Source organism: Scyliorhinus torazame, chromosome 17 (genome assembly GCF_047496885.1).
Source record: "Scyliorhinus torazame isolate Kashiwa2021f chromosome 17, sScyTor2.1, whole genome shotgun sequence".
In the NCBI taxonomy this organism is placed as follows: domain Eukaryota; kingdom Metazoa; phylum Chordata; class Chondrichthyes; order Carcharhiniformes; family Scyliorhinidae; genus Scyliorhinus; species Scyliorhinus torazame.
The window spans coordinates 102,616,648-102,641,211 of NC_092723.1; the positions used below are offsets into that span (position 1 = coordinate 102,616,648).

The 24,564-nt window shown below is 49.1% G+C and overlaps 1 protein-coding gene and 1 long non-coding RNA gene across 2 annotated transcripts in view; one reads left to right on the forward strand and one right to left on the reverse strand.

The window, feature by feature from the left end:
• The window catches only part of LOC140394028 (ras-related protein Rab-40C), a 134,126-nt gene extending 120,144 nt beyond the window's left edge, over window positions 1-13,982 (reverse strand). Inside the window, exon 1 of the mRNA XM_072480812.1 lies at window positions 13,508-13,982. Within this exon, the coding sequence (XP_072336913.1) occupies window positions 13,508-13,691 (184 nt within the window). The 5' untranslated portion in view covers window positions 13,692-13,982. The remainder of the gene's footprint in view (window positions 1-13,507) is intronic.
• A 106-nt stretch (window positions 13,983-14,088) lies between these two features.
• LOC140394029 (uncharacterized) overlaps window positions 14,089-24,564 on the forward strand; it is an 82,001-nt gene continuing 71,525 nt past the window's right edge. The window contains exon 1 of the long non-coding RNA XR_011935805.1: window positions 14,089-14,203. This is a non-coding gene — a long non-coding RNA (uncharacterized lncRNA). The remainder of the gene's footprint in view (window positions 14,204-24,564) is intronic.

A 24,564-nucleotide genomic window follows, 5' to 3' on the forward strand; every position in this document is an offset into this window, starting at 1 on the left:
GTCGCATGAGGAGAGCAAGGTATCACAGTGGTTAGCACTGTTGCTTCACAGCGCCAGGGACACGGGTTCGATTCCCAGCTTGGGTTATTGTCTGTGCGGAGTCTGCACGTTCTCCCCGTGTCTGTGTGGGTTTCCTCCGGGTGCTCTGATTTCCTCCCACAAGCCCCGAAAGACGTGCTTGTTAGGTGAAATAGACATTTGGAATTCTCCCTCAGTGTACCCGAACAGGCGCAGTAGTGTGGCGACTAGGGGATTGCCACAGCAACTTCATTGTCGTGTTAATGTAATTCTACTTGTGACACTAATAAAGATTATTATTATTCATTGGAGTATAGTAGAATGAGAGGGGATCTAATTGGACCATATAAAATTCTAACACGGCCAAACAGACTGGATGCAGGGAGGATGTTTCCCCATGCTGGGTTGGGTGGGTGGGTGGGGGGGGGGGGGGTGCGCGCAGAACAAGGGGTCACAATTGCAGGATATGGGGTAGGTCGTTAAGACGGAGATGGGGAGACATTTCCTCAGAGGAAGGTGGAATTCTCTATCACAGAAGGCTGTGGAGACCAAGTCACTGAATATATCTAACAAGGAAATAGATCTCCAGAAGACACTAAAAGGCATCAAGGGGTATGGGAGAGAGGTGTACGGCATGGACACAGTGAATCAGCCATGATCTTACTGAATGGTGGAGCAAGCTCCAAGAGGCAGAATGGCCCACTCAGTTCCTATTATGAAAGGAATAATGAATAGAGAGACACAGCAGAATCAAAGGGAGTGAGCAAGATGGGAACAGAAGCAGAGGCAAGTTAAAAGGACAGAAAGATAGGGCAGCATGGTGGCGCAGTGGTCGGGTTCGATCCTGGCCACGGGTTACTGTTCATGTGGAGTTTGCACATTCTCCCTGTGTCTGCGTGGGTCTCACCCTCACGACACAAAAATACTTGCAGAGTAGGTGGATTGGCCACACTAAACTGCCCCTTAATTGGAAAAAAATTAGGTACTCTAAATTTTTAAAAAACCTCCAAAGCTTATAGAGTAGGAGCTTGAAGGCATACTGAGGGCATTTGAGAGTCAACAACGTGTGTGCCTGGAGCCATATGTAGGCCAGACCAGGCAACGACGGCATATTTCCTTCCCTAGGACGAACGGTGGCACAGTGGTGCCTCACAGTTCCAGGATCCCAGGTTCAATTCTGGCCTTGGGTGACTGTCTGTGTGGAGTTTGCACTTTCTCCCCCTCTCTGCTGTGTTTTCTCCGGGTGCTCCGGTTTCCTCCCACAGTCCAAAGATGTGCAGGTTAGGTAGACTGGCCATGGGTTTCCTCCCACAGACCAAAGATGTGCAGGTTAGGTAGACTGGCCATGCTAAATTGCCCCATTAGTGTGCAAAAACGTTCGGTGGGGTTACTGGGATAGGGTGAAAGCAATCAAATAGGGTGCTCTTTCCAAGGGCCGGTGGGCCGAATGGTCACCTTCTGCACAGTAAATTCTACGATTCAATGAAAAAGACATTAGTGCACTAAATGAGTTTCAGTGATGGTGGTCGTCATTGGACTTTCCAGTTTCAGATTTTTACTGAATTCAAACTTCACCATCTGCCATGGTGGAATGTGAAATTGGGTCCCCGAGCATTACCCTGGGTCTCTGGATTACTAGTCCAGTGAAAATACCACTACACCACCACCTCCCCAAAAAGCTTCCCCAAGTGCTCTGATAACACCGAGGCTTGGGATGGCCAAGGTCCTCATTGATACACAAGAATAGAAACAAGCAAGGGGCTAGTCTCACTGAGCGAAACAATGAAGGTGGCATTGGAAACAGACAATGTGGTTCACCCTGTCAAAGGCTGTAGAGCGATCAAGGATGAAAATTTGTGACTTTGGCAGGGATGGAAACCAGATTGGGATGATTTAAGCAGGAAAGATGGGTATGGCTTTGAGACAATAGCATGTTCAAGGATTTTGTCAGGGAAAAGGAGGTGGGACAGTCGTTTGCAAGGGGATACAAGAGTGAATTATGGGAGGAGGCTGACGATAGTAGCAGTTTTGAAAGGAACTCGATAGCACTTACAGAAACCGGTTAGGGGACCTGTTTATTGACGGCAGCTTTCCGTGCTTGGAGGAGTTTGAGCTGCCAGGTGGGAATGGGTTCCGCTACCTGCATGTGAGGGACTTTGCACGCAGGCAGGTTTCAAACTTTCCGCAGCTACCACCCCACGGGATACAGGACAAGGTAGTGCGAGTTAGCAGAAAGGGAAGTCTTTGATCACAGAAGAAAGGAGTGAAGAGAGATGATTGGTCTGATTGAGAGGAGAGGGGACACGAACACACCCTACTAAGGCAAGTACTGTAGTTGGTGCCCTCCTATTTCTCATCTAAATACTGATCCTCAGCATCATTTCAAAAGTACAATTTTCGTTTTTTTGAAGAGGATGATCTCTGGGCAGGTAAAATCCCGCAGGTAAAGAAGGTGCTGCTAGAGCAGGGGGGAGGGGGGGGGGGGGGGGGGGGAGGGGGGCTCTACCGAATTTTAGAACTACTATGCGGCGAACATAGCAATGATCAGGAAGTGGGTAGTGGGGGGCGAGTTGGTGTGGGAGCAGGGTTGCATCATGTAGGGGCACTTGTTTAGGGGCACTGGTAACGGCACCTCTGCCGTTCTCGCCGGCTCGGTACTCCACAGGTCCGGTGGTAGTGGCGGCTTTGACGGTGTGGGGACAGTGGTAGAAGCACATGGGAGTGGAGGGAGCGTCGGTATGGGCTCTAATTTGCGGCAATCACCGCTTTGTGCCGGGGAGGCTAGATGGGGGGTTTCGGAGGTGGCAACGAGGTGGGATTGAGCGGTTAGGAAACCCGTTTATTGACGGTAGCTTTCCGTGCTTGGAGGAGTTTGAGCTGCCATGTGGGAACAGGTTCCGCTACCTGCATGTGAGGAACTTTGCATGCAGGCAGGTTTTGAGCTTTCCGCACCTACCACCCCACGGGATACAGGACAAGGTAGTGTCGAAAACTTGAGTGGGGGAGGGGAAGGTCTCTGAAATGGCTCATGGAATGGGAGGGAACCTCGTGATGCACGATCAATCACTACTGAAGCGAGATTGTAGTCCAATTGAAGACTTTAATGAACAAGTAGTTACCCCAGCAGCTCCGGTACAGAATGACTGCTGTGGGTGAAACACAGGCTCTTATGCTCCCACCTGCTGGGCAGAACCAGAAGGCAGGTTCGACCACTCATACTACAGTATAAGGTACATCCCACCTAGGTACCACGATACCCCTAATATAGCCTACCACATTCACCCCCTGTTTAAAAAGAGAGTCCGGCGGGGGTGGTGGCCTTGCTTTTATAGTGATCGAGGTTATAGCGGTACCCTTCGGTGCCTTTACATGCAATACGCATATTTACAGACAATTATTTACAACTTCATTTTACAATGAAACTATCAGCCGGTCGGGGGCCCTGGTCGTCCTCTGCGATCATCGCAGTCCCGGCGGTGATGCTGGCGTTGGCGCGGGCATCAGTGGCTCTGGGAGCGTGTCGTCTTCAGCTTCATCGCATCCGGATGGGGCCAGTGGGAGGATGGATCCTCCTGGGAAGGGGGCTGCGGTGGTGTGCGCCGGTGAAAAAATGGTTGGGTTGGTGATGGGGGATACAGCGGGGGCCAGGTCCCGGAGGGAGACCGTGTCTTGTCGGCCTTCGGGGTACGCCACATAGGCGTACTGGGGGTTAGCATGGAGGAGATGTACCCTCTCGACCAGTGGGTCCGACTTGTGGGCCCGTACGTGTTTGCGGAGTAGGACGGGTCCGGGGGCTTCCTAGGGAAGGCAAGGAGACGTTCAGGAGGTGTTTCGTTGGTAATAGTGCACAGTAGTGATCGGATGGAGTGAAGTGCATCGGGGAGGACCTCCTGCCATCGGGACACTGGGAGATTCTTGGACCGTAGGGCCAGTAGGACGGCTTTCCTGCCCTTTTCCCCGGGGGTTGTAACTGGTTGTCCTGCTGGAGGAAATGCCCTTGCCGAGCAGGAATTGACGCAGCTCGTCACTCATGAAGGAGGACCCCCTATCGCTATGGATGCAGGCGGGGAAACCGAACAGGGTAAAGATGCTGTGGAGGGCTTTAATGACGGTGGCAGCCATCATGTTGGGACAGGGGATGGCGAAAGGGAACTGGGAGTACTCATCAATAACGTTTAAGAAATAAGTGTTGCGGTCGGTGGTGGGAAGGGGCCCTTTGAAATCCACGCTGAGGCGTTCAAAGGGGCAGGAAGCCTTCAACATGTGCGCTTTCTCTGGTCTGTAGAAGTGCTGTTTGCACTCCGTGCAGATTTGGCAGCTTCTGGTTACAGCCCTGACCTCCTCGATGGAATAGGGCAGATTGCGGGTTTGAACAAAGTGGAAGAACCGGGTGACCCGTGTGGCAGAGGTTGTCGTGGAGGGTCCAGAGTCGGTCTACTCGTACACTGGCACAAGTGCCGCGGGACAGGGTATCAGGAGGCTCGTTGAGCTTCCCGGGATGATACAAGATCTCGTAATTATAGGTGGAGAGCTCGATCCTCCACCGTAAGAGCTTATCATTCTTAATTTTGCCCCGCTGTGCATTGTCAAACATGAAGGCTACCGACCGTTGGTCAGTGAGGAGAGTGAATCTCCTGCCGGCCAGGTAATGCCTCCAATGCCGCACAGCTTCGATGATGGCTTGGGCCTCCTTCTCGATGGAGGAATGGCGGATTTCTGAGGCGTGGAGGGTGCGTGAAAAGAAGGCCACGGGTCTGCCCGCCTGATTGAGGGTGACAGCCAGAGTTACGTCTGATGCGTCGCTCTCGACTTGGAAGGAGAGGGACTCATCGATTGCGTGCATCGTTGCCCTGGTGATGTCTGCTTTGATGCAACTGAAAGCCTGGTGGGCCTCTGCCGATAGGGGAAAAAACTGTGGACTGGATTAGTGGGCGGGCCTTGTCCGCATAATTGGGGACCCACTGGGCATAATAAGAAAAGCCCAGGCAACGTTTCAGGGCCTTGGGGCAGTGGGGGAGGGGAAACTCCATGAGGGGGCGCATGCGTTCGGGGTCTGGGCCTATGACTCCATCATGCACTACGTAGTCGAGGATGGCTCGGCGATCGGTGCTAAACACGCATTTGTCCTTGTTATAGGTTAAGTTAAGGATTTTTGTGGTATGGAGGAATTTGCGGACTTGTGTCGTGGCCCTGCTGGGTTGTGGCCGCAGATGGTGACACTGTCGAGGTACAGAACGTGGTCCGCACACCGTACCGCTCAACCATTCGGTCCATCTCCCGTTGGAAGACCGAGACCCCATTTGTGACACCAAAGGGAACCCTAAGAAAGTGGTAGAGACGCCCATCTGCTTCGAATGCAGTGTACTTGCGATTGTCCGGGGCGAATGGGGAGCTGGTGGTAGGCTGATTTAAGGTCTACTGTGGAGAAAACCTTGTATTGCGCTATCTGGTTGACCATTTCAGATATGCTGGGGAGAGGGTACGCATCGAGCTGCATATACCTGTTGATGGTCTGACTGTAGTCTATGACCATCCTATGTTTCTCCCCGGTCTTTACAACCACGACTTGAGCTCTCCAGGGACTGTTGCTGGCCTCGATAATGCCTTCCTTTAGTAACCGTTGGACTTCCGACCTAATGAAGGTTCAGTCCTGGGCACTGTACCGTCTGCTCCTGGTGGCAATGGGTTTGCAATCGGGGGTAAGGTTTGCAAACAGGGAAGCTGGGTTGACCTGTACCCCCAGATCACCACAGAGTGGGACCCAGAGGCCAGGGAGATCTTTTGTTTAATCGGGTGTACAGCGAGAGAGCAGTGTCTTACCCTATTGGGATGGATGAAGCTCTCCGTGCTCCCAGAGTCGATCAAGCAGGATGTCTTATGCCCGTTGAAGAGTCCGGACATCGTAGCGGTTGAAAGCGTTCGGGGCCGAGACTGGTCCAATGTCACTGAGGCAAGGTGTGACAGAAGCGGAGATATCTCGTCGGGCGATACATAGCCAGCCGAGTCGGGGTCCTGAGACGTCATCCAAGATGGCTGCCCCCATGAATCACACCTGGCCTGTGAGGAGAGGAATGGCAGCAAGCCCGGTTCGCCTGTGGAGACAGCGGTGGCCGACCGGGCCTGGCATACTGCCACGAGGTGCCCCTTCTTCCCACAGCCCTTGCAGATCGGGCCGGGCAGCTTTGCCGGCGGAGGGGGGGGGTTTGTTTTGCCCGCAAAGATAGCATCGCCCCCCCCCCCCCCCGGTTTCCTGGCTGCCGCACTGCACAAGCTTGTGGAGAATTTAGGGGTGCCTTGAATCGGCCGCGGGTGGGTCCACCCTGTCCATGCGGTTACCGCGCTGTCGGGAACGTAGGCCTGGGCGTTGCAGGAGGCTATATCTAGCGATTGCGCAAGTTTCCGTGCCACTTTAAGCCCTAGTGTGTCGTTTTCCAGCGGTCGCTGGTGGATTTTAGAGCACAGCATGCCCACAACAAAAGCATCCCGTATTAAGAGTTCGGTGTGGTCATTGGCTGAGACTTGTGGACAATTACAGTTTCTACCTAACACGAACAATGTGCGGTAAAAATCAACCAGTATTCTCCTGGGATCTGCCGTCTGGTAGCTAAAAGATGTTGAGCGTATACTTGGTTCACAGTGCGGACGTAGTACTCTTTTAACAAAGTCATTGCGTCCTCGAAACCGTCCGCGTCTTCGATAAGCGTGTAGATTTCTGGGCTCACCCTTGAGTGGAGAACTTGCATTTTCGGTTCCTCCGTGGGGGTAGTCGGGGCCGCCCTGATGTACCCGTTGAAACATGCCAGCCAATGTTTAAAAGTTGCTGCTGCATTTGCCGCGTGGGGGTTGATTTGTAGACACTCTGGCTTGATGAAGAGAGCAGCCATTCTTCAATTCTTGTTCATTAAATTGATGCACGATCAATCACTACTGAAGCAAGATTGTAATCCAATTGAAGTCTTTAATGAACAAGTAGTTACCCCAGCAGCTCTGGTACAGACTGACTGCTGTGGGTGAAACACAGACTCTTATGCTCCGCCTGCTGGGCGGTACCAGCAGGCAGGTTCTACTACTCATACTACAGTATAAAGTACATCCCACCTAAATACCGTGATACTCCTAATATAGCCTACCACACCCGGATGAGAGATAAAGCGAAAATGGGAGGAAGAGTTGCCAAGAAGTGAAAGGATGCTATGACTAGGGTTAACGCGACCTCGTTGTGTGCCAGGCTTAGTCTGATACAATTCAAGGTGGTCCACAGGGCGCATATGACTGTGGCTCATATGAGCAGGTTCTTTGAAGGGGTGGGGGATAGGTGTGGGCGGTGTGCGGGAGGGTCTGCGAATCATGTCCACATGTTTGGGCATGTCCGAAGCTTAGGGGATTCTGGCAAGGATTTGCCGATATCATGTCCATGGCATTAAAAGGTACGGGTGGTTCAGCGTCCAGAGGTGGTGTCAGAAGAGCCGGGAGTCCAGGGGCGAGAGAGGCTGATGTGTTGGCCTTTGCCTCCCTGGTGGAGGCGGATCTTATTGGCGTGGAGGACTCGGAATCCCTGAAATCAGGGGTACAGGTCAGTGACATGGCCGGAATTCTCAGGCTCAAGAAGATCAAATTCGCCCTGAGAGGATCGATGCTAGGTTTCGCCCGGAGGTGGCAGCCATTTATCGACTTCTTTGGGGAAAATTAAGCGGTCAGCGGATACAAAAAGGGGGGGGGGGGGGGGGTGTTGTTGTGGTGGGAACAGTTGGTGAGGAGGGAGACTGGGGAACTGTGTATGCAAGCCACGTTGGCTGGGTGTGGTTGTTGGTTGGGTGGGGGTTATTTACTTTGTTATTTTTTTTCCTCTTGAAAATTGCTGTCAAAAATTTATAAATACCTTTAAGAAAATATTTTCCCCAAAAAAACATTTCTCTTAATCCTTCCTGTGTCTGATTTGTTGCTCCAACATCTAGTCCTGGAGGACTCTAATACTGGAAAGACTGAAGCCATTGTTTTCAGTCCCTGCCACAAACTCCTTTGTTTAGTCACCAATTCTTTCAATGTAGGAAACACAGCAAGCCAACTTGAACACAGCAAGGCCCCACAAATAGCAATGTGACAATTACTGCATATTGGCTAAGGTATAAATATTGAGCAGCAAGGGAGAAATCTCTGCCCTTCCTTGAATAATATCATGGGAAATTTGCATCAAGCCGAGGTGGGCAGACATTTAATATCTCATCTAAATGTACCTGACACTGCAGCACACATTTTACTGAAGTGTTAGCCTAGGTTCTCAGCACATATCCCAGAGATACAAACACATAGCTTACTGACACAGAAAAAGCTTACTGACACAGAAAAGAGAGCGAGAAAGTTATCACCACACCTAACACCCAAGATGCAGATATTTTAGCACAGTACTACATGATTGTCCATACAAAAAAATTTTTTTTAATGAAACACAAATCTGCAAAATATTGAAAATCTAATTGAAATCAAGACACAAGCCAGATTTTTTTAAAAACGAGTTGTTGGCAATCTATATGCATTTGCAATGACTGACACAAACTGATATATTAATAAATCACATCTAATTTTATTAAAAACTTGATTTCAACAGATTAAAACAATGTTTTATAAACTTGAGGTGCAGCCACCTAGCAAAAGAAAAGTGACTACGAAGTTGAGGAAGTCAGTGATAATAAACGCAAGTGTCGCCCTTTGATTACCTGGCAATAGGAAGGATTGCCAGGGAAGATGGAGATACACAGATGGGAGGTCAAAAAAAATTCCTCACATGAATAGGATAGTTAATATCTTGGTACAACCGATTATATTTGACCACCCGAGACCACATTTATATTAAGACTCATTATTTCAAGATCCAATTCCATATGACTAATTTTTTGATAACTAGAGTGGTAAACTACAAATCGGAATGGCAAATCTCATAAGGCAGAAATCGTGTACATAAGTGATAAAAGCAGTGATGTCTGTGAGTTTGCACTTGTCTACAAGATCTGGATTATAGACTATACAGTCCACCAAATTCCTATTCATTTCCATCACTAAAATAACACTGGTTACCACAGCCAGTGGTAAAGTCTACAGATTTTCTCATATAGACTAAAAACGACTTTTGAAAATTGTTCAGACATTACCGCTATATTGTCAGAACATTCGACCTAGCTGGCTATGATCATTTACCATTGGGTTTGGGCAAGTTCAAATTACATGAGTGGGTGTATTCAACACACAATATGGACTCCTACAATGTTACACGTTGATGAAAAAATGCAGACATCTTAATAATTATGAAACATATACTTATGAAATTACACCCTGCTTGCAACTGAAGATCAAATTGGGTCTGCATTCATCACCACATTATATGTATTACATTAAATCAATAATTTTACAAAAAGGGCAGCACGGTGCCGCAGTGGTAGCATTGCTGCCTCACGGCGCCCAGGTCCCAGGTTCGATTCCAGCTCTGGGTCACTGGCCGTGTGAAGTTTGCATTCTCCCAGTGTTTGTGTGTGTTTCGCCCCCACGACCCAAAAAAAGATGTGCAGGCTAGGTGGATTGGCCATGCTAAATTGCTCCTTAATTGGAAAAAATGAATTGGGTACACTAAATTATTTTTAAAAAATAATTTTACAAAAAAATTTAAATAAATTCAAAAATAAAATAAAACTACTCTTACAAAAAAAAATGCAGGCACCCAACAGCTGGGAACTCCAAGGTCACAAGTGGTACTGCTTGAACTTACTTGCCTGAATTAGTGAATTGTTTGTTCTGACCAAGTTGTAAAATACAATGCCAGAAAAGCAAGATGCCTCTGTCAAATGACAGCTTCTACCAGCCTATTTACCACTGTTCAGAGTGAATATCAAAATACTTGTGATTTGAAATCAACTTGTCTTCCCAGGAAGCAGGAGAAGCCCAACAATAAACTGTCTATATATTTTTTAAAACACATGTATGTCACTGATTTTACAGAACAAGGATTGATTCCAAAGCAAAATACTGCAAATCTGAAATTAAGGACAAAAAAAAAAAGGTTCGGAGGTGGGACTCACGGTAGGATTCCTAGATTGTGACCTGCCCTGGTCACAGTATTAATATGGCTAGTCCAGTTCGGTTTTTGATCAATGGTAGCCTCCCAGGATGTTGATTGTGGGGATTCAGCGATGGTAATGCCATTGAATGTCATGGGGCAATGGTTAGATCCTCTCTGTAGGAGATGGTCATTGCCTGGCACTTGTGCAGCACAAATGTAACTTGCCACTTGTCAGCCCTGTATATGGTCTGTGCACAGTACTCCAGATGTGGTCTCAGCAGTTCTCTATACAGATGCAACAGTACCTCCCTACTTTTAACTCTGTTCCATTAGTAATGAATGCCAAATTCCACTTGCTTTCCTTATTACCTGCTGCACTTGCATACTAACTTTCAGATTTGTGCACGAGTGCGCCCAGATCCCGCTACATCAAAGCATTCAATTCTCTCTCCATTTATTTATTTTTAAAATAAATTTAGAGAACCAGGGACCTTGGTGCCATGAAGCAGCAGTGCGAACCACCGTGCTGCCCTAATTTGCTCTCCATTTAGTCAAGTTGTCCTTTTATTCCTCTGACCAAAATGGATAACCTCACACTTCTATACATTATTGGTCATTAACATCAGGAAGTGAAGTATCGTACACGCCCCTGTCTGCATTAATGGTGCCGAGGTGGAGATGGTCGACAGCTTCAAATTCCTAGGTGTGCACATCACAAAGGACCTGTTCTGGTCCACCCACGTTGACACTACGACCAAGAAAGCACAACAGCACCTAAACTTCCTCAGGAAACTAAACAAATTCTGCATGCCCACATTTATTCTTATACATTTTTACAGATGCACCATAGAAAGCATCCTATCTGGCTGCATCACAGCTTGGTATGGCAACTGCTCGGCCCAAGACTGTAAGAAGCTTCAGAGTCGTGAACACTGCCCAGCCCAACACACGAACCTGCCTCCCATCTTTGAGTCTGTCTACACCTCCCGCTGCCTTGGCAAAGCGGGCAGCATAATCAAATAGCCCTCCCACCTCGGTCATTCTCTCTTCCATCCGGCAAGAGATATAAAAGTCTGAGAACATGCACTAACAGCTTCAAAAAAAGCTTCTTCCCTGCTGTTACCAGACTCCTGAATGACCCTCTTATGAACCAAACTGATCTCACTATGCTTCTTCTCTCCGGAGTAGCGCTACACTCCGTATGCTTCACCCGATATTTATGTATTTACATTGTGTATTTATCAAATGTCCTATGTTTTTCGTGTATGGAATGATCGGCCTGGACTGTACACCAAACAATACTTTTCAATGTACCCCAGTACATATGACAATAAATCTAAATTAAATTTGATCTACCAAATTTAGGTCCACTCACGTAACCTCTCCATATCCATTTGCAAATTTCTTATTTCTTTCTCACAACTGGCGTTCCCACCTATTTTAGTGCTGTCTGCAAATTTGGCTCTGGTACATTCTATCCCCGTATCCAAGTCATTAATATAGATTCAGATGTATGCATTGCCTCAATGGATCAAACATGGACTACAATTTATAGTATGCAAATTAATTGATAGCATTTGTGCCAAGCCTTTAAGCAAGATATCCAATGGAAACGTGCACTGTCCACAACAGTACCCCAAATTAGTTTATGTTAATGATCGAAATTCAGCTAATGAAATTAAAAACTGCTTTCATTTTTCTTGCACTTTAGTACATCAAACAAAGTGTTTCGCAACAAGCTGCTTTGAGGGTAGTGATGTATGCAAAGATTTAATATGTTAATAAAACATTAAATAATTGAGAATCTATTTATACAGATGAAATATTCCTTTAACTAAATGCACAGGTTACTTGGCTACTTGACATCATGTAACTGAAGCAATGTTTTCAGCTCAAGACGCTTGGAATCTACCTCGACGACTGTAATGTGCTTATTTTCCAGACTACAATTCCAATGGGAAACTATTTGCCTCAGAGTTTTCTAAATGATATTGTTATGCAACGTGCAACCTATTCCAATCAATCTTCATCTATAATTATGGTGACAATTACAAACAAATCATTTACCAAAATTAAGTATTGTGCATTGTTAATTTTAAAGCACATTGATGATAAACAACCATTGTTTTACAACAACCAACAAAAGCAAGTTCTGGAAATAGTAGAAATGCATTGTCATCATCTATCATCAAGACAACAACAGGATGCAATTTCTCAACCACTTGCAAATCAGTAGTGTCATCCCACCTGTATCCATACAATTTAGGCACATATCTTTTTTACAACAGTTAAAGTAGATGGGAGATTTTGAAACCACAGATATAACAATGATTGACATGAACGTTTATGCTGGAAACTATTGTTACTGCTCTGTTATAACACAAAAAAAAGCTGTCACACCAAAAGCACGGGGCAAAAGAGTGCAATGGTTTAATCCAGTATATTCATACTCAATTAGTAGTTTACGTTTTATAATGTTGGTAATCTATTTCAATTTTTTTTAAAGTTAGAATTGCTAAGGCCGATCCATGCAATTAGATTTTAAATAATAATTTATCACCTACACTTAAGCAGACAGGTATTGGATTGGATTTGTTTATTGTTACATGTACCGAGGTACAGTGAAAAGTATTGTTCTGCGTACAATTCACAGATCATTCCATACATGAAAAAAAACATAGGGCAAACATAAAATACACATTGTAAGTACATAGAGGCATCGGGTGAAGCACACAGGAGTGTAGTGCTACTCAATAGAGAAGATCTGTGAAGAGATCAGACTAATCCATAAGAGGGTTTTTTAGGAGTCTGGTAACAATGGGGAAGAAGCTGTTTTTGAATCTGTTAGTGCGTGTTCTCAAGACTTTTGTATCTCATGCTCAATGGAAGAAGTTGGAAGACTGGATAAGCCAGGTGTGTGGGGTCTTTGATTATGCTGCCCGTTTTCCCAAGGCAGCGGCAAGTGTAGACAGAGTCAATGGGTGGGGGGACGAGTTCATGTGGTGGACTGGGCAGTGTTCACGGTCAAGCTTTTATGAATGCCACACAATTTTAAATATTTGATCATGATCCCTTACAAACATGACAGCATCCCTCCAAGGGAACAGCTCACATCGGGGTGAGAAGTGTTTACCCGATTGCAAGCAATGAGTTACAGTAGCAAATGAAAGCGCAGAGTGCATCAGCAAACTGGGACAGCCACAAAACAAAAGATGACCATGGGGGGTCCCTTTCAGGACATTAGTGTTTATGCTCTGGTACATCTTGCAAAAACGAAAAATATTTTATTCCAGTGTTGCATATTTGCTCCTGATCGTAAGGTGGATTTAAAAAAAAACTAAGTTAAGCATGCAAGAGGGACCTTAAGTGTTTCAAATAGCCAGGTGGAGCAGAGGCTGCAGTGTTTTGTGCCAGTGTAACCTACCGGCTTCTCTTACTTACCATTGCTGTAGGCGTAAGGGGACTCGCTGGCTCCATCCTGCAGGCTTTCCAGGATCTCTCCTTTGCCCACATCGCTGTCCCCCACCAGCAGGAACTTCAGCAGGTAATCGTAGGTTTTCACTGGGCTTCCCTGGCTCGTCGTTGCTGTTGCTGCTGCTGTTGTCGCCGCCGCCGCCGCCGTCATCCTCCGTGAGAGGCCCGGTTTTGTGATTCATCTCACGGTCACCGAATGGAGACTCGGGAGGAGGGGGCAGGAGGGAGCCGACTCGGGCTTCACTGCACCTGCGCGGCCAGCCCGGCGCCCGGAGCCGCGCATGCGCCTCGTATCGCCGTCGAAAAGGAACGGCAAAGAACAGCAGTCGCTTCGGTCAGCGGAGCGCCGTTTCGCATCAATACAGATATCTATCAATGTGAAATTCCTCCCCGTTCCGCTCTTATTCGCAGCTGGGCACCCCTTGCTCTTCTCACGGACGCTAGCGCTCGAGCGCTAACTGACGACAACCTCCCTCTGCACCTCCTCTCAAGCCGAGCTGCGATTGGCTGCGGGTTCCCTGGCATGACGTAGAGCAGTCTCTGATTGGCCCGAGCGCGTCAATGGGCGGGGCGGACATTGCCGCCTCTGAGCGTTCCTGGAGAAAACAATCGGATAAAGGCACCACCAGCTCGTGAAAACCCACGTCCTGCAATGAAATAAAAGTAAGGTTACCACCCGTGAACTCCAATCGTTACGGTTGGTGTTTTACCGCTTAATTCCCCCCCTCCCCCTCTCACTTTGTTCCATCTTGTTGACTGGCCGGAAAGAAGGTGATAAACTCATATCCGACTCAGGTGCTCGACCTGATGGAAGGGAAGAGATTGTTCACTAAACGGTGCCCAGGCTCGTCATAGTTAGAACTAAACTAAAGTGAAATCAGGAAAGGCCTATATTTGTATTGGGGGGTAAAAACACAGAAAATGCTGGAAATACTCAGCAGGTTTGGCAAAATCAATGAAGTGAGAAGCTAATTTTACAGGTCGATAAACTTTCAACAGAACTCAGATTTACTGCAGATGCTGGATGTTGCCTTTGCTTATATTTGCACAGTGCCTTTCTATAGCTCCCAAAAGACCACCTTAATGAATGAATGAAGTACTTTTTGAAGCATCTTTTTGGGCATTCCCTCTGTTGAGGATGACTTGCTTCCGCTCCAGGGAGGTGGGTTCTGCAGTGGCTGAAGAATCTGATCCTGATCCACAGACTCTGCCACTGGTTTGGCAGGTGGTGTTTGATGAGTTGGGTGGGACGCTCTGGATTCTGTGCTCTCCTGCAGCTGTTTACGCTTGGCCTCCACGTGCACCACCCTATGATGCTCAAGATGATTGGTGCCTTCGCGGATGCTTTTTTCTCCATCTTGTGCATTCTAAGGCAAACGATTCCCATGTATCAGTGGGGATGTTGCATTTATTTACAAAGACTTTCAGAAATGTTTCGCTGATGTAATATTGAGAACATTCTATGACTGGGACAAAGATAACTTCATCCCTCCTTGTTCAGGTGCAGCTTTTATACAATTGGCTATATCCTCCCTCTTGAATACATCTCCACTATTGTTCAGCTGGGTGACCATAAGAAACAGGAGTAGGCTTGTTCTCACTTTCCACCTCACTAGCCTTCGCAGTCAAAGGATCATCCTCCACCATTTCTGCCAACTCCAGCACAATGCTACCACAAAACACATCTTACCCTCACTCCATGACATCCTGATCCACTCCTCCATCATGCCAACTCCCCACCCCCTTCCCATGGCACCTTCCTTTGCAGTCGCAGAAGGTGCAGCACCTGCTCCTTTACCTCCTCCCTCTTTTACCGTCCAAGGCCCCAAACTCTCCTTTCAGATGAAGCAACATTCCACTTGCATTTCCTTCAATTTATTTACTGTATTCACTGCTGCCAATGTGGTCTCTACACTGGGGAGACAAAATGCAGACTGAGTGACTTTGTGGAACACCTTTGCTCAGTCCGCAAGCATGACCTCCAACCTTCCTGTTGCTTTATGTTTTAACTCAGCATCTTGCTCTCATGCCCACATGTCCGCCCTTGGACTGTTGTAATGCTCCAGTGAAGCCCAACGCAAACTGCAGGAATAGCAGTTCATCTTCTGATTGGGCATGTTGCAGCCCTTAGGACTCAACATTGAGTTGGCAGTTTTAGATTCTGACCCTTCTCCTTCATCTTAAACACATTTTTAAAAAATCCCATACATGTATTGCATCAATGCAAACACCACCACACCAGGCCGTTTGTTTTTTGTTCTTAACATTGCTACATCTTGTTGCAATCTCTCACTGCTACATTTTAATACCTAACAGATTCGTCCTTTCTTTAGTTCTGACTGTTATGAGCCCCTGGATTAGTGAGCAGTCAATTCTGCCCCCATTGACCTTGAGTCGCAACACAATTCAAATTAATAAATAATTCTTAGAAAATCCCCCCCCCCCCCCCCGAAGTCTTTGGCCCTTTGCTGCCCAATAACTACATAAGACCATAAGACATATGAGCAGAATTAAGCCACTCAGTCCATCGAATCTGCTCCGCCATTCAATCATGGCTGATATTTTTCTCATCCCATTCTACTTCCTTCTCCCATAACCCCTAATACCCTTATTAATCAAGAACCTATCAATCTCTGTCTTAAAGACACTCAGTGATTTGGTCTCCACAACCTTCTGCGGCAAAGAGTTCCACAGGTTCACCACCCTCTGGCTGAAGAAATTCCTCCTCATATCTGTTTTAAAGAATCGCCACTTCAGTCTGAGGTTGTGCCCTCTAGTTCTAGTTTTTCCTTTGTGGAAACATCCTCTCCACGTCCACCCTCTTCAGGTTCGCAGTATCCTGTAAGTTTCAATAAGATCCCCCCCGCATCCTTCGAACCTTTAACGAGTACAGACCCAGAGTTCTCAATTGTTCCCATATGGCAAGCTCTTCATTCCAGGGATCATTCTTGTGAACCTCCTCTGGACCCTTTCCAAGGCCAGCACATCCTTCCTTAGATACGGGGCCCAAAACTGCTCAAAATAGTCCAAATGGGGTCTGGCCAGAGCCTTATACAATCTCAGAAGTACATCCCTGGTCTTGTATTCTAGCCCTCTCGACATGAATGGTAACATTGCATTTGCCTTCCTAATTGCTGACTGAAACTGCACATTAGCCTTTAGAGAATCTTGAACAAGGATTCCTAAGTCCCTTTATGCTTCTGATTTCCTAAGCATTCCTCATTTAGAAAATAGACTACGTTTCAGTTCCTCCTTCCAAAGTGTATAACCTCACACTTTTCCACATTGTATTCCATCTGCCACTTCTTTGCCCACTCTCCTAGCCTGTCCAAGTTCTTCTGCAACACCCCCTGCTTCCTCAATACTACCTGTTCCTTTGATATCTTTGTATCATCTGCAAACGTAGCAACAGTGCCTCAGTTCCATCTTCCAGAGCATTAATATATATTGTGAAAAGTTGTGGTCCCAGCACCGACCCCTGAGGCACACAACTAGTCACCGGCTGCCATCCTGAAAAATACCCCTTTATCCCCACTCTCTGCCTTCTGCCAGTCAGCCAATCCTCTATCCATGCCAGTATGTTACCCTTAACACCATTGTGATTTTTGTTGCTTTCTGGATAAAGGATAGCTTGGATATGTAGTGTTCAACAAAGCAAATTTGTTAACTTGACTTATAACTAGATGCAAACGTCTTACTAAGATACAACGGTTGCTAAATATACAAAATTATAATTCTACCTACAGATCTCCTGAACACACGACTATTTCTATCCCGCCTAATCACCTACTCCCAGAATCAAGAGTGTCATGTGGTCTACGTGACCGCTCTTGATCACCATTTGGTGATTAGATGCATTTACATAAAATTGTTAACCCTTCATTTACCAATCAATATCCATATTGTCACAACCATGGGTTCTTAAGTTATTTAACAGCCTCCTATGCGGCACATTGTCAAAGGCCTTCTGGAAATCTATATAAATCACGTCCATTGGTTTTCCTTTGTCTAACTTCCTTGTTACTGCCTCAGAACTCCAAAAGATTGGACTTCCGGTTGCGGCGATGCGGAGCTAAGCCGCACGATTCGGCAGCTCCCGCTATTACAGACTTTCGGGCTCTCTAGAGGAGCCCCAACGGGAATTTTTTGAAGACGTTCCGTGTGGGAAGGGAAGAGTGAGGTCCCCCTTCACCGTTTATGGACAGGACCAGAAGCGAAACGGCCAAAAAAGCAGCATTGGAGCAGCGGGAGAAGCGAGGGAAGAAAAACAAAATGGCGGCGGCCGGGGATAAAGTGGAATGCGGGCCGGAGCTGCAAGAGTTCATCAAGCGCTGCTTCGAGGAGCTGCGGAAAGAGATGCTGGCGCCTATGCTGTCGGCGATTAAAGGACGAGGGATGACCCAGTAGGCCCACTAGGTAAAGATCCAGGAGGTGCAGAAAAAAGTCAATGAGAACGAGGACGAGATCTTGGGCCTGGCGGTGAGAGTGGAGGAGCACGAGGTGCTGCATAAGAGGTGGGCGGGAAGATTCGAAGACCTGGAGAACAGGTCGAGGAGAAAGAATCTTCGAATCCTGGGTCTCCCTGAAGGAGTGGAGGGGGCCGATGCCGGGGCATATGCGAGCACGATGCTCGAGTCGATGATGGGCGCGGAGGCCCCTTCGAGGCCTTTGGAGCTGGATGGGGCACACCGGGTGCTGGCGAGGAGGCCCAAGGCTAACGAGCCGCCAAGGGCGATTGTGGTGAGGTTTCACCGTTTCAGGGACAGAGAGAGGGTCTTGAAATGGGCCAAGAAAGAGCGGAGCAGCAGGTGGGACAATGCGGAGATCCGAATATACCCGGACTGGAGCATGGAGGTTGCAAAGAGGAGAGCGGGTTTCAACCGGATCAAGACGGTGCTGCACCGGAAAGGAGTGAGATTCGGAATGCTGCAGCCAGCGCGATTGTGGGTCACATACAAGGATCAGCACCATTATTTCGAAACGCCTGAAGAGGCATGGACCTTTATTCAAACCAAAAAGTTGGACTCAAACTGAGGGTTTGTGAGGGTGGGGGGGATGTTTGATGGTTGTTGTATATAGGGTGTTAGTCACGCGCAGGAAATGTTACACGGGCTGGGGGAGAGAGGGGGATGGCGATGGGGGGAAAAGAGACAGGAGCTGCGCCAGAGGGGGCGCGGTAGGCTTAGGAAAGCGTGGGTTTTTTTCTTGCGCTAGGGAAGAAAGGCGGGAGGGGGAATGGAGGAACGCACACTGATTGGGAGATTCCCACACGGGGGGGGTCAATGGGACGGCGGGGGAAGCCGGGGTCAGCAGGTGTCAGCTGACTTACGGGTGTGTTATGGGGGGAGCAAAAAAGCTAGACCCTGGTCTAGCGGGGGAAGGGGGGAAAAAAGGGTTGCTGCTGCGCTGGCCGAAGGGGAATGGGACACAGAAGAGGTGGTCAGGGCGGGTTCTCCCGTCTGGGTGACTGGAGGGTGAGGGCGGCGCGGGCACGGGACTGGCCTAGAAAAGGAGATGGCTAGTTGGGGGGTGGGAGCCGCCCCCCCCCCCCCCCCCCCCCCCAATCCGGCTGATAACGTGGAATGTGAGGGGCTCGGGTGTTCGTGCATTTAAAGGGACTGAAGGCAGACGTGGTCATGCTCCAGGAGACACATTTGAAGGTGGCGGATCAGGTCAGGTTAAGAAAGGGGTGGGTAGGACAGGTATTCCATTCGGGGCTGGACGCGAAGAACAGAGGGGTGGCAATATTGGTGGGGAAGCGGGTGTCATTTGAGGCCAAGAATATCGTAGTGGACAACGGAGGGCGATATGTGATGGTGAGCTGTACGTTGCAGAGGACGTGGGTGGTATTGGTAAATGTATACGCCCCGAACTGGGATGATGCCGGATTCATGAAGCGCATGTTGGGGTGCATTCATATATAGGGTGTTAATCACGCGCAGGAAATGTTACACGGGCTGGGGGAGAGAGGGGGATGGCGATGGGGAGAAAAGAGACAAGGCCGCGACAGGAGCTGCGCCAGAGGGGGCGCGGTAGGCTTAGGAAAGCCTTACCTTGATAATGGGTGGGGATTTTAATACGGTGTTGGACCCAGCACTGGATCGCTCTAGATCTAGGACCGGAAAGAGGCCGGCGGCGGCCAAGGTGCTTAGGGGGTTTATGGATCAGATGGGGGGAGTGGACCCGTGGAGGTTTGCCAGGCCGCTGGCCAGGGAATTTTATTTTTTCTCCCACGTGCACAAAGCCTACTCCCGGATAGATTTTTTTTGTTCTGGGCAGGGCGCTGATCCCAAAAGTGGAGGGAACGGAGTATTCGGCCATAGCCATTTCAGATCACGCCCCGCACTGGGTGGAACTGGAGTTGGGAGAGGAGAGGGACCAACGCCCGCTGTGGCGGTTGGATCTGGGACTGTTGGCAGATGAGGTGGTATGTGGGAGGGTGAGGGGGTGTATCGAAAGGTACTTGGAGGTCAACGACAACGGGGAGGTGCGGATGGGGGTGGTATGGGAGGCGCTGAAGGCGGTGATCAGGGGAGAGCTAATCTTCATCAGGGCTCATAGGGAGAAGATAGAGGGCATGGAAAGGAGAGGTTAGTGGGGGAGATTTTAAGAGTGGACAGGAGATACGCAGAGGCCCCTGAGGAGGGATTACTTAGCGAAAGGCAATGTCTCCAGACGGAGTTTGACCTGTTGACCACAGGAAAGGCAGAGGCACAGTGGAGGAAAGCGCAGGGGGCGGCCTACAAGTATGGGGAGAAGACGAGTCGGATGCTGGCACACCAGCTCCATAAGAAGCTGGCAGCGAGGGAAATAGGTGGAGTCAAGGATGGAAGGGGAGCTACGGTGCGGAGTGCGACGAAAATAAATGAGGCATTCAAGGCCTTCTATGAGGAGCTGTACAGATCCCAGCCCCCAGCGGGGGAAGAGGGGTTGAGACGATTCCTAGACCAACTGAGATTCCCGAGGGTGGAGGAGCAAGAGGTGGCTGGTTTGGGGGCACCAATTGGGTTGGAGGAGCTGAGCAAGGGTTTGGGGAGTATGCAGGCAGGGAAGGCCCCGGGACTTGACGGGTTCCCGATGGAGTTCTACAGGAAGTACGTAGACCTGTTGGCCCCGCTGCTAGTGAGGACCTTTAATGAGGCAAGGGAGGGAGGGACCCTGCCCCCGACAATGTCGAAGGCGACGATTTCTTTGATCCTAAAGCGGGACAAGGACCCACTGCAATGTGGATCGTACAGGCCGATCTCGCTCCTCATCGTGGATGCTAAGTTGCTGGCAAAAGTGCTGGCTACGAGGATCGAGGACTGTGTCCCGGGGGTGATTCATGAGGACCAGACGGGATTTGTAAAGGGCAGGCAACTAAACGCCAATGTGCGGCAGCTCCTAAACGTGATAATGATGCCATCGGTGCAGGGAGAGGCGGAGATAGTGGCAGCTATGGACACGGAGAAGGCCTTTGACCGAGTAGAGTGGGAGTACCTCTGGGCAGTTCTGTGTAGGTTTGGGTTCGGGGGCGGTTTTATTAGCTGGGTTAAGCTCCTTTACAGAGCCCCGGTGGCGAGTGTGGTTACGAACCGGCGGAGGTCGGAGTATTTTCGTCTGTATCGTGGGACGAGGCAGGGGTGCCCCTGTCCCCCCTGTTGTTTGCATTAGCAATTGAACCCTTGGCCATATCATTAAGGGAGTCCAGGAAATGGAGGGGGGTGGTCCGAGGGGGAGAGGAGCATCGAGTGTCGCTTTATGCAGTTGACCTGTTGCTGTATGTGGCGGATCCAGTGGAGGGGATGGTGGAGGCCATGCAGACTCTAAGGGAGTTTGGGGATTTTTCGGGCTATAAGCTTAATGTAGGAAAGAGTGAGCTTTTTGTAGTACAGTACGAAGTCTTACAACACCAGGTTAAAGTCCAACAGGTTTGTTTCGATGTCACTAGCTTTCGGAGCGCTGCTCCTTCCTCAGGTGAATGAAGAGGTCTGTTCCAGAAACACATATATAGACAAATTCAAAGATGCCAAACAATGCTAGGAATGCGACCATTAGCAGGTGATTAAATCCTTACAGATCCAGAGATGGGGTAACCCCAGGTTAAAGAGGTGTGAATTGTATCAAGCCAGGACAGTTGGTAGGATTTCGCAGGCCAGATGGTGGGGGATGAATGTAATGCGACATGAATCCCAGGTCCCGGTTGAGGCCGCACTCGTGTGCGGAACTTGGCTATAAGTTTCTGCTCGGCGATTCTGCGTTGTCGCGGGTCCTGAAGGCCGCCTTGGAGAACGCTTACCCGGAGATCAGAGGCTGAATGCCCTTGACTGCTGAAGTGTTCCCCGACTGGAAGGGAACATTCCTGCCTGGTGATTGTTGCGCGATGTCCGTTCATTCGTTGTCGTTTTGTAGTACAGGCAGGGGACCAAGAAAGGGGGATAGGCGATCTACCGCTGAGGAGGGCGGAGGGGAGCTTTCGGTACCTGGGGATCCAGATAGCCAGGAGTTGGGGGGCCCTACATAAACTGAATCTGACGAGACTGGTGGAGCAGATGAAGGAGGACTTCAAAAGATGGGACATGTTACCGCTCTCGCTAGCGGGTAGAGTGCAGTCAGTCAAAATGGTGGTCCTTCCGAGGTTTCTCTTTGTGTTTCAGTGCCTTCCCATCGTGATCACCAAGGCCTTTTTTAAGAGGGTAGGCAGGAGCATTATGGGGTTTGTGTGGGTGAATAAGACCCCGAGGGTAAGGAAAGGGTTTTTGGAGCGCAGTAGGGACTGAGGAGGGTTGGCGCTGCCGAATCTGGGGAGCTACTACTAGGCAGCAAATGTGGCGATGATCCGTAAGTGGGTGATGAAGGGAGAGGGGCGGCATGGAAGAGGTTGGAGATGGCGTCCTGCAAAGGAATGAGCCTGGGGGCGCTGGTGACGGCACCACTGCCGCTCTCGCCGTCAAGGTACACCACGAGTCCGGTGGTGGCGGCAACGCTAAAGATCTGGGGCCAGTGGAGACGGCACAGGGGTGCAATGGGATCCTCGGTGTGGTCCCCGATCAGGGGTAACCACCGGTTTGTCCCGGGGAGGATGGACGGGGGGTTTCAGAGCTGGCATCGGGAGGGGATTAGAAGAATGGGGGACTTGTTCATTGATGGGACGTTTGCGAGCCTAGGGGCACTAGAGGAGAAGTTTGGGATACCCCCGGGAAATGCTTTCAGATACATGCAGGTGAGGGCGTTCGTGAGGCGGCAGGTGAGGGAATTCCCGTTGCTCCCGGCACAGGAAATTCAAGACAGGGTGATCTCGGGCGTATGGGTAGGAGAGGGCAAGGTGTCGGCAATATACTAGGAGATGAAAGAAGAGGGGGAGGCGGTGGTAGAGGAGCTGAAGGGTAAATGGGACGAGGAGCTGGGGGAGGAGATTGAGGAGGGGCTATGGGCTGATGCCCTAGGTAGGGTTAATTCCTCCTCCTCGTGTGCCAAGCTTAGCCTGATACAATTTAAGGTGGTTCACAGAGCGCACTTGACGGGGGCGAGGCTGAGTAGGTTCTTTGGGGTAGAGGACAGATGTGAGAGGTGCTCAGGAAGTCCGGCGAACCATGTCCATATGTTTTGGTCACGCCCGGCACTGGAGGGGTTCTGGAGGGGAGTTGCGGGAACAATATCTAAGGTGGTGAAAGCCCGGGTCAAGCCAAGCTAGGGGCTAGCAATATTTGGAGCAGTGGACGAGCCGGGAGTGCAGGAGGCGAAAGAGGCCGGCATTCTGGCCTTTGCGTCCCTAGAAGCCCGGCGAAGGATCTTGCTAATGTGGAAGGAGGCAAAGCCCCCCAGCGTGGAGGCCTGGATAAATGACATGGCTGGGTTCATTAAGCTGGAGAGGATAAAGTTTGCCTTGAGAGGGTCTGCGCAGGGGTTCTACAGGCGGTGGCAACCGTTCCTAGACTATTTCGCGGAGCGTTAGATGAAGGTCGGTTAGCAGCAGCAGCAACCCAGGGGGGAGGGGGGGATGTCTTGTGAAGAGGGGGGGGAGGGATGGAGGGGGGAAGGGGGGTCTGCCTGGGGGGTATTTGAGCAAGAGAACACATGAAAGATCTGGAAAACTGGCATGTACGGGAGGAATCCAGTGTACAAAGCTCTGTAACATATCGTTTTACCATGTTTATATCTTGCTATGTGCGTTTTCTTTCTATTTTGTTACGAGGGAGGGGTTTGTTTGTAAGGGTGAAAAATTGTGTTAAAAAACTTCAATAAATATATATTTTTAAAAAGAACTCCAAAAGATTTGTCAGACATGACCTTCCCTTAACGAAGCCCTGCTGACTCAGTCCTTATTTTATCATGTACTTCCAAGTATTCCGCAATCTCGTCTTTAATAATGGACTTTAAAATCTTACCAATGACTGAATGACCAATGAATGGCCTATTACCTGTTTTATACCTCCCTTCCTTCTTAAACACGGGTGTTGCATTAGACATTTACCAATCCTCTGGGATCCTCCCTGCCTCCAGTGATTCCTGAAAGAGCACCACTAATGCCTCCACAATCACCTCAGCTATCTCCTTTGGAACCCTGGTGTGTAGTCCATCCGGTCCAGGTGACTTATCCATCTTCAGATCTTTCGGTTTCCCTTAATCTGCTCCTTAATGATGGCCACTACACTCACCTCTGCCCCCGGATTTTCCTGAAATTCTAGTATCCCAGTGGTGACTTCCACCGTGAAGACTGATGCAAAATAAGCAGCATGGTAGCACAAGTGGATAGCACTGTGACTTCACAGCGCCAAGGTCCCAGGTTCGATTCCCCGCTGGGTTACTGTCTGTGGCGTCTGCATGTTCTCCCCGTGTCTGCGTGGGTTTTCTTCGGGTGCTCCGGTTTCCTACCACAGTCCAAAGACGTGCAGGTTAGGTTGATTGGCCATGCTAAATTGCCCTTCGTGTCCAAAAAGGTTAGGAGGGGTTATTGGGTTACGGGGATAGGGTGGAAGTGAGGGCTTATGTGGGTCAGTGTAGACTCGATGGGCCGAGTGGCCTCCTTCTGCACTGTATGTTCT